Genomic DNA, 14,500 nt, shown 5'->3' with positions numbered 1-14,500 from the left:
CAGCGGCCCAGGCCACAAACGACTATCAGCTGAACCAGTGTGAACTGGTAGGAACCCACCACTGGGCTAAACCACTGGGGAGAAGCTCAATTCAAGGGCAGTTCAAGAGAGTTTAGAACAGATTTTTACTCAGTTAAATCAGGGCAGACCCTTGCATAAGAACGCTGTGAAAAACTGAACTTATGCTATACTGCAAAGCAGCAGTCAGACAAAAAGTAGGTCTAAGTGTGTGTGTGTGTGTGTGTGTGTGTATGTGTACTTTTTGAAAATCCTTTGGCAATTACCTTTGTAAAATGCATTGGGAGGAAAAGAAAATATTAGACTACTTGATCAATAGATCTGTCCTTAACTTAGAGCGTACATGTAATAAGACCACTTTTTATTTCCCCCAATCACAAATATGGATGTGTAATGAGATCATGGGAATAGGCACTGATTCAAAAGTATAGAGATTATAGATGAGCAAGATTGTGATGCATCTCATTCAAATAGCAAATACAAAGGATTATATAATGCTGAAGAATTTGTTTGAACAAGTAGCTAATTTGGTTAAAAATCACACACACACACACACACACACACACACACACACACACACAGATACAGTATGAAATGCATTGTTCTGGTCTCAGACTAAGGAATAAATATTACAGAGATAGTAGTAATGCTGACACCAGAAGGGATGATCAGGAAAGGACCAAGATGGAGCTCTTGGAAAATAATACCAATCTCTCCCTCCAGACATAATGAAGCAGCTTGTTTCAGCTCTGTCTAGAGACTTAAAGCAGCTATTACTGTATATTCATATGATGGTAAACGCATTTATATTCTCAGATTGAGTGTATATCTACTGAGTTTCTTTGGAAATTCTGGTCAAATTCTGGACAACAAAATCTAGAACAGTGTTATGGCCTTGACCGTTTTTTTTAGTTAAAAATAGAGGAAATAAATGTGCCTCTCTGAAGAGGATGGAGGGTTTTTTTTACACTATATGGCCAAAGGCTGAACTCCATTTTCCTAAATGATACTCTGGTGCCTGGAATGAGAGGAAAGATGGGTCAGATATAAGAACATGCTTCTAATCTGACTTTTAAAGTGGCCATTTTCTAACATGTAATAATCCACAATAAAGCACCATTGACATATGATATATGTGATATATATGATATGAATATGCACCAGCAACTAGGGGAACTCCACCCACCAATCCAGAAACAGGGCTGAGGCAGGGAAGTTGCTTTACAACAGGGAAGCTGAACTAGCAGCAGTAATCTCAATTGATATTTAGGGCCCAACTTAATAAACAGGATCTCACATTCAGCAACTTGTGAAGCAGCACCCCTGAAAGCCTTAAGAGATTTTCAGATGTTTGCCACACCACCAACCTTACAACCAAAACCCAGCCTGACACATTTCCAAAAGGGGAATATTCCTTCCAGTCCTAGTCAGGTCTCAGTAATATATGCCAGGTCAGCCCCCAAGAGCAATGTACTCCCAGCTTCCCAACATTTATTTATTTATTGGAAAAATTATCAGCTGCCCATCTTACCATCTAACAGCTTAAATATTAAAATAAAAAAACTGTATAAAATCTAAATATAATCCTATAAAATACTATAAAACATACCTTCCCAAGCCCATCACCAGTGGTATGTTCCAACCCACCCCTATTCCCCTAAAACTCCAAATTTCTCTAATCCAACCTTCCCAGTTTCCAGCAGCACAATCACCTCCTCCTTTCACATAACAAGTCAGGCAAACCAGCACACATGCACACCCAGCCACTCTCACCAAGATTGGACAGGGCTCCCTTTCAGTTAAAACCACAGTAACCAATCAAGGATAGGGCCACCTAGCTGGAAAAAGATGGACTGCCTTAAGGATGGATGCAGCACCGAATTGGGAGTTTGCACCACCACAGGGATTGTTGAAGACCTATATGGAGAAATACATGTGCCAATCTTGAGTAAAGACAGATTAGAGCACAATTTTGTTTAATGATGTAGTAAAGAAAAAAATTACAATCTGGCCTAGAGAGAGATGGAGAGAGAGATAATATGACCACGGCATGTTTGCTATCAACAGGTAAATTTGCAATGGGTTTTATCTTCAAAGTAACATGACAGAGTGCGCACAGTGTGACTATTTTGAGACAAAACAGGAGCAAAATGCAGTAAACAGGTTTGTCTTTCAAATAGTGATTTATCTACAAGGAATATATACATACACACATACTAGGCAAAGTCAATCAATCAATCATCAACCACAGCATAGAAGCACAGAGAGAGAGAGAGAGAGAGAGAGACGCCCTCATAGAGCCTCTCTTATATATTCAACCTCTTAAAGTGATAAGAACCCTGATGACTCATTCTCATTGCATCATCATTTCAGTATTACAGCATAACAGCATTACAACATTACAGCACCTGGTCAACTATCAAATCATCATTACCTCGACATAACATCTTGGATGTCATATTAATACAATTCAAATAGTTAATAATCTAGAATACCACTTTCTTCTCTTGGTTGATATTTAGAAATTGCCAATTTTAATTGAGACCTGAAGATATGGACAAAGTGCATTTTCAAATCTGAGAATTACTAATCTGCCCAGTTCTTATCCTTCTGGGCTTCATATTTCACTATATTCCTCCACAAAAAATAAAGAGATTTAAAGAAACCATAATGTGGAAAATGTATCAGAAATTTCAAAAACTGAAGGATTTATAACAATTACATTTAGAAGAAAACATGTACATAATAATAATAATAATAATAATAATAATAATAATAATAATAATAATAATAATAATAATAATAATAATTTATTAAATTTCTAGACCGCCCCCTCTCCCCGGAGGGACTCGGGGCGGTGTACAGGAATAAATTTAAAAACATACAAACAATCATATACATAGCTAAAATCAAATTAAACAACCCCTGTACGAATTTATAAAAATTAAAAACATTAAAAACAGACCCTAAAACCAATCCTAAAAATTTAGAAATAAAACTGAGGTGGGAAGGTGGAATTAGGCCAAGCCGGCTAGCTGGAATAGGTAGGTTTTAAGTTTCTGATGGAAGGAGCGGACATCCGTAGTCATTCTAATGTTGGGGGGAAGGTCATTCCAGAGGGTCGGGCCCATCACAGAGAAGGCCCTTCCCCTAGGCATCGCCCGCTGGCACAGCCTAGTAGACAGCACCCGGAGGAGTCCCTCTCTGTGTGAGCGAATCGGCCGAAGGGATGTATGGGGCAGGATACGATCCCGCAAATAACTAGGTCCTGTGCCATGGAGCACCTTAAAAATGATGGTCAACACCTTGAAACGCACCCGAAAAGCCACAGGCAGCCAGTGTAGCCCACGCAGGAGAGGTGTTACGTGGGAGTAGCCAGAGACTCCCGAGACTGCCCGCGCGGCCGCATTCTGAACCAGCTGCAGCCTTCGGGTGCATCTCAAGGGGAGCCCCATGTAGAGAGCGTTACAGTAGTCTAGCCGGGACGTCACAAGCGCATGAGTGACTGTGCGAAGGGCGCTCCGGTCCAATAGGGGACGCAATTGGCGCACCAGGCGAACCTGGTGAAACGCCCCCCTGGCCACGGCTGTCACATGGTCATCCATGGACAGCCGGGTATCCAGAAGGATGCCCAAATTGCGTACCCGATCCACGGGGGCCAGACGTTCGCCCCCAATGGCCAGTGATGGAGTAAGCTGGTTGAACCGGGGCACCGGTAGCCACAGCCACTCAGTCTTGGACGGGTTGAGCTTGAGTCTGTTACTTCCCATCCAGATCCGTACGGCTTCCAGACACCGGGACATCACTTTGATAGCATCGTTGGGGTGGTTTGGGGTAGAGATGTACAGCTGGGTATCATCCACGTACAGATGGTAATCTACCCCAAACCCACGAATGATCTCGGCCAGCGGCTTCATATATGTATTGAACAGGAGAGGCGAGAGGACCGACCCTTGTGGCACCCCCAAGTGAGCGGCCTCGAGGTCGACCTCTGCCCCCCTGCCAATACAAATTGCACTCGGCCAGAGCGGTAGGAGGAGAACCACCGCAAAACGGTGCCCCTCACCCCCAACCCCTCCAATCGATGCAATAGGATACCATGGTCGATGGTATCGAAAGCCGCCGAGAGGTCTAATAGGACCAGGATGGAGGAACAACCCCCATCTCTGGCCCTCCAGAGATCATCCACCAACGCGACCAATGCCGTCTCCGTGCTGTGGCCGGGCCGGAAACCGGACTGGCGCGGGTCCAGATAATCATTTTCCTCCAAGTGGCGCGGAAACTGTTGTGCCACCACACTCTCTACAACCTTCGCCAGAAAGCAAAGGTTGGAGACGGGATGGTAGTTGGCTAACAGAGCTGGGTCCAGGGAAGGCTTCTTGAGGAGGGGCCTCACCACCACCTCTTTCGGGCGGCCGGCAGAAACCCCTCACTCAAGGAAGCGTTGACTAACTCCTGGAGCCAGCCTCGTGAGACCTCCCAGGATGCCAGTACAAGCCAGGAGGGACACGGGTCCAATAAACATGTCTTTTTTCCCCTAATAACGGAGGGAAGGAGGCTACTTAATCTAATATTGTAACATAAATATTATAATGATAATATTGCTTTTAAAATATGATTATATACTAAAAAGACCGATTTTCTTCATAACATATTCTGCATGATGTATCCAAGTTAAAAATCCTAAACTTCATAGGACCAGACTGCTTTTAAAGAAAAGTAAAAGCATTCAAAGTTGTTTAAATTTTAACTAAGCAAACCATTAGATCAGTTAAATATAAAAGAAAGTATAAAATATTAAGGTAAAACATGTATTAGAGTGAGATTTGCATTTTTATGAAGTATGAATCACAACGAAATGAAAATGCTTCTAAATTTCAGTTAACTCTGCTTTTTAAAAAAAAATCTTGTTTCCATGGCAATGCCAGCAGTAAGTTTGCATGAGATGTAAGATATAGATTTTTTCCCTTTTATAAAACAATTTAGCTGAGAAGTGGCAGCACCATGGCCTCTTTTCAATTTTCTAATATGCCTGAAAGGCACAAAAATAAGGCAATAGAAATCACAAAATAAAAACATGCAGCTGAGTCCTTCTTTTATTTTTTAGTTTGTGGTTATGTAAACATTCACACTTAAATGCAAACAGTTTTCCAACATTCTACATTGTCAGAGAGAGGCCTTGTCTATTCAATATGTACTTGCTCAGTTCCATTAAAGAAGCTTTTAACAACATTAAGCCTTGGTATGGAGATCATTTCTTGCAAAAATGATGACTGTAGCATGAGCATTCTTTTTTTAATCAATTTATATCTAAAAAGAATCCCTCAATTCTCTAATGAGTAATCAGAGATTGAGGGTTCTAGGCTAAAAAAAATATTGTTGTAGAAAAAGAAAAAAAGAAAAAGAAACCTAACACCCAAATCAATACTGTATCACTGTCTCCACAGGCAAGAGATGCTGGGTCAGGAAAATCATGAAAAATTCATAACAAAGATAGTCAAGTCATCCATAAAGCAGAAAAAAATAATGCTCTATCTAAAGATCCCTTGAGCAACCGAAGACACTTTACAGATTTCACCACAGATAAGTGCTGGTTTGTTTCATCGACGTGACTTAATACTGTTCGTATCTTATTTCTGACAGTAAATGAGGAGGGTTTGATCATATTTACTACTTTTCCTTTTTCCTGTATTCATTTCTCAGCTTCTGTATTAGTTGCTCATGGGACAATTCCAAGCAACTGCTTTTAGTTCCCCCAAAACAGGGAATAACTCATCAGTGAGGAATTAGTTCTTCTCTGTAGAATTAAGTCGTTGCTATATTCCTCTGCAGCTTAGAACAGTCAAGAAGCCTATTCCAGTATGGGATTTAATTTTTTACACTCACCCACCAAGCTTTTCTCCCTGATGAATTCAGTGCTATGAACCATGAAGAAAGATCATAACATAGTTCACAGAATGACAGGAAATCTGCCACAGCTAATAATCTATAGAGATAATAAGGCTCAGTTTTCTCTTCTTTCCCTAAACTTAGATATCTGTAATAACTCCTTATAGGTAGTTCAAGGAAAAATAATTTTACTGAATAATATAGCCCACAAAAATGCACAGAAATTTTATGAATTAGCAAAATACTAATAATTAATTATTCAAAACAATAACTGTTTTCTCCTGTGAGTTTTAAGATACCTTATAAATTATTAAATTATAAACTAAGAAATTTATAAGCATTGTGATTATACCCAACTTCTTCGTACTCATTGTTAATATGAAGTGGTATTTGATCCAGAAAATTAAATTGTTGAAAATATTTCAGTTTTCATAAGTGTAAAGATGAAGGTGATGAATCACTGTTCATTATGTTCAATGCAATGAAGTACCAAAAAGAGGCATGGTTAGGCGTTACTACGATTATTTATTACAAATACAAGAATTTTCTGAGCTTAGAACATTATTTAAAGCATTAAAATATTTATTTTTAATAATAATTTACTATAAAGGCAAAAGATTTCAGTGTTTACTATAAAGAAGTTACTTGGGGAAAGAACACTGTTTCTGATATTGGATAAGGCCAATTGGTCAGCTCTAGGTTCTATATTTCTCCATTAATGTTATCCATAGCTCTTGTTTTTTAAGGGATCCTATTCATTCATACTGCATATTCAAATTCAAAGAATGCTGATAGCAGATCAGGCGGTATACAACTAGTTGTATAGTAATTACTATAGTTATCCAATTAGGCTCAGCCATTACTATGAGTAATGTAAAATTGAAAATTTAAATTAGAGCATCTGAAAAGACACAAAACTGTTTTTCACAAGGCAGCTGGACTTTCTTGAACAACCATGACCTGGATGATTGACAATATCCATAAACATCTGAAATGACATTTCAACAACAACTAGAAAATCTGTCTTGAATATAATCTATGATCAACATTTCTATAAAATTTTCTACAATTTTTCTTTCCTTTTCCATTTTGCTTTGCCCTTATCGTAGTATCATTCTTTGATTGTATATGTTTTGATCAGCAACACAAGATATAGTAGGTGAAAAACTAAAAATACATATTCTTCTAGCACTCCTGGTTATTCAAAAGCAGCAAAACAACATTCAATGTAGTTGTTAGTAAGAAACCCGAGTGCCAGTGTCTACTTTGCCAAAAAAAGAATGTAACAAAAGAATTCCATTCCATTTGCAAAATGGCAGACAGGCAACATTAATTGGAAAGAATATATAGAGACAGAAATAGAAAAAGAAAAATTGTAAGCGCTGTACAAAGCATAGTGCAGCAGTCTTTTCTATATGCCGGATATATCCTACGAAGTCTGGATTGTGGCTTATTTATGAAATATGTTAAAAGTTGCTAAATAGAAACTAGATTAAATGCATCACATCACTCACAATTATGATGATCACAACGTAGCATTCTTTTTTTTCATAAGAATTTACTTCTGACAGACACATGTCATCATATCAGAAATTAGATACACTTGAGTATTCATATTCTATTCATCAAAGATCAGACTTACAGTCAGAAATACAAAATATACTAGTTATCTTTCTAACAAATTGGCAGTTGACACGTTCTTACAAATTAATAATTAAGCATATAAATTTAACAAAATGTTATCTATATCAATTCATATTAATTCTATTCTGTAGACTAAATTTTGTTATGGCAGTAACAGATTAGAATATATTATGTCCCTTTTTCTACAAAAAAAAGCAAATAAATGTGGTGTGCTTTAAAACAGGAGAATGTAATTATTCTAAAAACAAGAAACTATATTGTGTGTGTATATACACACACATGCATATAATACACACAGATATCCACACACTTATGTGTGTAGTTTTGGTATGTGAAATAATATGACTAATTTTATTTGATAATAATAATATATGATGGTATAATATGAAATAAAACCATATCATAAAATCAGTGACGTGCGGTGAGGTTTGTGGCTGGTGAGGCACTGACCCACAAATATCCTGTGAATTCTGAATATATACTATATCTTTTCACATCTCAGTGTCAAGGAGATAAATTCTCTTTCCTGTTTCAGTTGTATAGTCTGATCATTTTGACTAAGGCCCCAAAAATGGAACCAATCATATACCATCAATAGTTTTGATTGTTTCCTTCTAACATTGATTGGATAATCATAAAATATATTACAGTATGTAAAATGGCTTGCATGTACTGTAAGATAGAAATAGAGACTGGCATACTTGTTATAAAACAAATCACTTTAATCACTAAGTATTAAAATAATATTTATTGGTTTGATCCTATTTTTGTTTATTTTATTGCTTTGCTCTGCACTTCTTTGGAGTGTGGTTTCTAACATAACCATCAACATGCATACATGAAAATGTATCACAATCATACATTTATTATAAACTTGGGTAAAAATAGTGTTGTATAGACTTTTCTTGCATTTGTACTTTTTTACCCCTAACTACCAGTAATAATCTGTTTGCTGAAGGTTATAATGGTGTTATATTACTTTTAAATGTGGTACATCAGGTATTTAAAAGGCAATAGACAGTAAGCAGCCTTTTAAATTAATTTGTTAGATGGGGCTATAATGAAAAATAAAGAAGACCAAGCTAATAACAATAGGTAGAAAACCTTAAACTGATAGTGAAGATATCAAAGTGGTGGAGGTCAACCATCAACAGCAAAGGAACAAGCAGTCAGCAAATATGCCACAAACTAGCACTCAATAGAGTAGCTAAGAAGGCCTTGGAAAATATATTCAAATGCAACAAATGATTAGGAGCCTGGAGATTAAAATGGGAATGGTTGCAGGAATTGAGTATGTCTAGTCTAGTGAAAAGAATTAGGAGTGATATGAAAGCAGTGTTCTAATATTTGAGGGAGAGACAGCACCAAGGACCCTCATTTCAACCCTGATATCTTATTTTTTTAAAAATCAAGATAACATAGCATCAAATAGTGTAAAAAGATAAAGAAAACATGTGGACATACACTGTTTAGAGTTTATAGAGAGATATAGATATCTCCCTAGACTTACGATGAAAATTGAGCCCAAAATTTCCATTGCTAAGTGAGCCATTTATTGAGTTTTGCCTGATTTTAAACCTTTCTTGCCACACTTAAGTAAATCACTGCAGTAGTTAAGTTAGTAACATATAACTAACCCAGTGCTTCTCAATTATTTTCTGTCATGCCCCCCCTAGGAAGAAGAAAACATTTCGCGCGCCCCCCCGCGTGACTGTAAATAGTATCATTTGTCTATAAAATTGTTATAAGTACACCTCTGCATAACACTGTATCCTTATTAAAGTATTAGAGAATAAAAAAAGAAAAATGTGGATCAATTTACAACAAAGAATAGCTTTATTAACTGTAGCAGAAAAGATTTAAAGGAGCACAGCTAGAACATATATATACATATATTTATATATAGAGTATCACAGAAGTGAGTACACCCCTTAACATTTTGTAAATATTTAAGTATACTTAAATATTTACAAAATGTTAAGGGGTGTACTCACTTCTGTGATAACACTGAAGAAATGACACTTGTATGTGCATGTATACATGTTACGGTGAAAGTCTGAAATCTGGTGAATGTCGACATTCACCGGTGAATGTCGACATTCACCAATCTCGCTTGGTGAATGTCCGAAATATTTGCTAAATGCCCTTATTTCTGACTTACACCGGTGAATGTCGACATTCACCAAGTACGTTTTCCCCTCTCTTTGGGGAGGAGGAGAGCCAGAGGATCGCCTCTCTTTGGGGAGGAGGAGAGCCAGAGGATCGCCTCTCTTTGGGGAGGAGGAGAGCCAGAGGATCGCCTCTCTTTGGGGAGGAGGAGAGCCAGAGGATCGCCTCTCTTTGGGGAGGAAAGTACGTTTTCCCCTCTCTTTGGGGAGGAGGAGAGCCAGAGGATCGCCTCTCTTTGGGGAGGAAAGTACGTTTCCCCCTCTCTTTGGGGAGGAGGAGAGCCAGAGGATCGCCTCTCTTTGGGGAGGAAAGTACGTTTCCCCCTCTCTTTGGGGAGGAGGAGAGCCAGAGGATCGCCTCTCTTTGGGGAGGAGGAGAGCCAGAGGATCGCCTCTCTTTGGGGAGGAAAGTACGTTTTGCCTCTCTTTGGGGCATCCTTTGAGGCGATCCTCTGGCTCTCCTCCTCCCCAAAGAGAGGGGGAAACGTACTTTCCTCCCCAAAGAGAGGCGATCCTCTGGCTCTCCTCCTCCCCAAAGAGAGGCGATCCTCTGGCTCTCCTCCTCCCCAAAGAGAGGGGGAAACGTACTTTCCTCCCCAAAGAGAGGCGATCCTCTGGCTCTCCTCCTCCCCAAAGAGAGGGGGAAACGTACTTTCCTCCCCAAAGAGAGGCGATCCTCTGGCTCTCCTCCTCCCCAAAGAGAGGGGGAAACGTACTTTCCTCCCCAAAGAGAGGCGATCCTCTGGCTCTCCTCCTCCCCAAAGAGAGGCGATCCTCTGGCTCTCCTCCTCCCCAAAGAGAGGGGGAAACGTACTTTCCTCCCCAAAGAGAGGCGATCCTCTGGCTCTCCTCCTCCCCAAAGAGAGGGGGAAACGTACTTTCCTCCCCAAAGAGAGGCGATCCTCTGGCTCTCCTCCTCCCCAAAGAGAGGGGGAAACGTACTTTCCTCCCCAAAGAGAGGCGATCCTCTGGCTCTCCTCCTCCCCAAAGAGAGGGGGAAACGTACTTTCCTCCCCAAAGAGAGGCGATCCTCTGGCTCTCCTCCTCCCCAAAGAGAGGCGATCCTCTGGCTCTCCTCCTCCCCAAAGAGAGGGGGAAACGTACTTTCCTCCCCAAAGAGAGGCGACCCTCTGGCTCTCCTCCTCCCCAAAGAGAGGGGGAAACGTACTTGGTGAATGTCGACATTCACCGGTGTAAGTCAGAAATAAGGGCATTTAGCAAATATTTCGGACATTCACCAAGCGAGATTGGTGAATGTCGACATTCACCGGTGAATGTCGACATTCACCAATTTCGGTCTTTCACCGTAACATACACACACAAACACACACATATATTTCCTGCATGCAGTGATTTCTAGAAACAACACCTGCTCGTCTCAATGGGAAAGACCCATGCATCCCAGATGCGAAGACAGTCCAAGTGGTCTCTCCCTCTGTCTCTCTCTCTCTCTCTGCCTTTCTCTTTCTGTCTCTCCTTCTATTTCTGTCTGTCTTTCTGTCTCCCTCTCTCTTTCTCTCTCTCTGTCTTTCTCTGTCTCTCTCTCACTCTCTCTGTCTCTTTCTGTCTCTCTCTCTCTTTGTCTCCTCTCTCTCTGTCTCTTTCTGTCTCTCTGTGTCTCACTCTCTCTTTCTGTCTCTCTCTTCTCTCTCTCTGTCTTTCTCTGTCTCTCTCTGTCTTTCTCGGTCTCTCTCTCCTCTCTCTCTCTTTCTGTCCCTCTTTCTCCTTCTGTCTCTCTCTGTCTCTCTCTCTGTGTGTGTGTCTCTCTCTCTGTCTATCTCTTTCTGTCTCACTTCTCCCTCCCTCCCTCTCACTAGCTCTCTCTTTCTCTATCATCTTCTGAAGGTGGGGGGGGTTGAAAAGGGGCCCATTTTTTGTGCCTCCTGGGGCATCTGTGCACCCCATTTTTCACCTCCCCCACCCCCAGAAGCATTCTACTGGCAACAAATGGGCAAAAATGGCCCGTTTTTTGGCCAAAACCTTCCCCTCACGGCCAGTTGCAGGGCATGGATCCCGCTCGGAGAAGGCGGAGCGGCAGCTCCTCCCTCAGCCAGGAGCCAGCGGGGGCTGGTCGGACAGGCAACCTTGGCGGGAAACTCCAGTCCGCCGCCGCCGCTGCGCTGTTGCCGCCGCCGTTGCACCCAGATGGAAAGGGAGCCCTCGCGCCCCCCTTTACGGAGCCTCGTGCCCCCCCTGGGGGGCGCGCCCCACTATTTGAGAACCACTGAACTAACCCCATTGACTTTGCTTATCAGAAAGTCGCAAAAGATAATCAAGTGACCTGGGGACACTGCAACCATCATAAACAGGAACCAGTTGCCAAGTATCTTAATTTCAATCATGTGACCATGGGGATGCTGCAATAGTCATAAGTGTGAAAAATAAACAGTCACTAAGTGAATGGTTGTAAGTCAAGGACTTACATCTGTAGCTAAATGATTGTTTGGATGCTCCAATGAAATACGGATGCTAAATTTTAAAATCCTAAGTCAATAAAGCAAGATGAAAGATTCAGTACATTCCACGCGCTTTATGTAAAAAAGAATATTTGTTAATTATGGGGTAACCAACATGGAAATTATATTTCAATATAAATGAACAACTAAAAGGCAAAAATTAATTAAAAGAATATGCAAAGTACATATACCAAATCCTTTTGAAGTGTAATGAAGAAAACATTAAACAAAAGCATTTTTCCTCCTAGGTAATAAATGATAATCAAACAGAAGGATCAAGATTAGAAACTGCTTTATAACAAACTATGAACAATAAGCTAATAATAGTGATATTTTAGGCTTTCAAGAATTTTTTTAGACTGCCAAAATAAACCAGGCAATCATGTGAAGCAAAAACCCTTTCTCAACTTAATATGTACAATCTGATTAAACAAATATACTACAACACAGTTATATTAAAAAACCAGCAAAGTACTTCTCTAGTTTACAAATAATTTGTTATTTCTTCAACAATAATACACCTAAATCTTCAGCATAAATGGCGCTTACCTGAGATTCTTTTACATTTTCAACTGAGAAGTTGAACCAGACTCGAAAACGTGGATTACATGTGTCTGGTCTGATGAAAAGATCATATTCAAATTCAGTAATATGGTCAACACGTCCAAGGTTCCCTAGAAACATTTGCAAAACAAATTATAAGGTTATGGTTTCCACAAAATTTCTCTTTTGCAATATCATTGTTAACTCACAAAAAAACCTAATAAAATTGTACGCTATCCCAAATATACTAGCTTAGGGGTTCCCAAGCCCCAGGCCATGGCCCACTATCGGGCAAGCGGCCTGTTCGAAACCTGCTACAGAAGAAATGGGCAAGCATGCATGCGTGAAGCTCCATTCACAGAAATGGAGCTTCACATATGAGCGTCCTCCACTTGCACGAGGGAAGCTTTGTGCAAAAGCACAAGCACCCTCCAATCAAGTGACCTCCGCTTGTGCAAGTGGAGATTCATGCACAAGCGCAAGCATTCTCCACTTGCATGCGAAGCTCCAATTGCATGAGTGAAATGGAGTTGTGTGCATGGGCATGCACCTGCCACTCACATCCTCCTCCCGTGCTGGGCCGCCAAACTGGAAAGTTTGGTGACCACTGTACTAGTTGACCACATAAGCACATTTCATTTTCTAAAATACAGTAAAGTGTTTGTCATTTTAGGGCAGTAACTCCCTTCATCACTATAGCTGTCCAGCAGTTTTGTATTTGAAACTAAAAGGCATTTCCTGTGGTTACTTTAGTAGAAAAGTGCCAATCAGAAGTTGTTACTGGTTTATTTTTTGAACAAGGGACTTCCTTTCATAAATGAATATGTCATTGATAAAATAAAAGGCAAGAAAGGACTGCTCAAACCAATGTATTTCAGTATCCTTGGCTCCAGATTTAATTTTGGTTGAAAAGAAGGAAGTGTGGAAAATTGTTGTGTCAATACCAGGGCATAGTAGAGGATTGGAGAAGATGACAATGTATCAAGATTTGAAAGTAAAAATTGAAAATTTGTAGTATACACTGGTTGTAGTGGTCCCAGTGGTTATTGGCACACTGGGTACCTACCAGAAAATCTTGGATGGCACTTAGAAAATCTGCACATTGACAAAACTTTCATCAGGCAAATGCAAAAGGCCATACTGCTTGGATCCACACATATACTATGGTGATACAGTGCGACATCCTAGGACCTTGAGAAGAAGTTGATGTGTATGAAGGCCAACAACAATTAAAAAACTGGCAGCTGTGAGTTCACATAGTTCTATGTATAATAGTAACAAAAAATATAAAGATGCCATTATTAAGTTTTTAGAGCGCCTGGAAATAAATTAAAATGGGAAATGCTTTATAATGTGCTTAACAATTGATCCAATATTTCAATATAATGGAAATTAGGTGGAATAAACTGACTTCAAAAGGGGGGGGGGGGGACAGGATGAGAAAGTAAGTAAAAAACAGCAAACTGCCCTGTTCCATAAACATAAGATACTTTACTTGTGGAGCTTCCCAGTCTGTTCAGTCAGACAAGTTTAATGATTGCACAGTTCCTTTTCTCCAAAACTTCTGATTTTATTACAATTTCCCTGTAACTTTAGTAATCTCCTTTTGGTTCCTTTGCTACTTCTAGATTGATGTTCTGTTAATCAGTTATCCAATCTCATATATAGAATGTTATGGATGGGAGAGAAAGTCAATTAATACTTCTTTATAAAGATAGTCCTTGACTTACAATTATTCATTTAATAGCAATAGCAATAGCACTTAGACTTATATACCGCTTA

At 39.9% G+C, this 14,500-nt stretch overlaps 1 protein-coding gene across 3 annotated transcripts in view; it reads right to left on the bottom strand.

Moving 5' to 3' along the window:
- The window catches only part of BEND5 (BEN domain containing 5), a 918,531-nt gene that overhangs the window by 865,838 nt on the left and 38,193 nt on the right, over positions 1–14,500 (bottom strand). For all 3 annotated transcript variants that reach the window (XM_081947742.1, XM_081947743.1, XM_081947739.1), the window contains exon 3: positions 12,725–12,849. In XM_081947742.1, coding sequence (XP_081803868.1) covers positions 12,725–12,849 — 125 coding nt within the window. The remainder of the gene's footprint in view (positions 1–12,724; positions 12,850–14,500) is intronic.

The sequence above is a fragment of the Natrix helvetica genome, assembly GCF_964273705.1.
Source record: "Natrix helvetica genome assembly, chromosome: 3".
NCBI classification, from domain to species: domain Eukaryota; kingdom Metazoa; phylum Chordata; class Lepidosauria; order Squamata; family Natricidae; genus Natrix; species Natrix helvetica.
The sequence above is the reverse complement of the archived record's forward strand: the minus strand, read 5'-3'. Positions and strand labels throughout refer to the sequence as shown.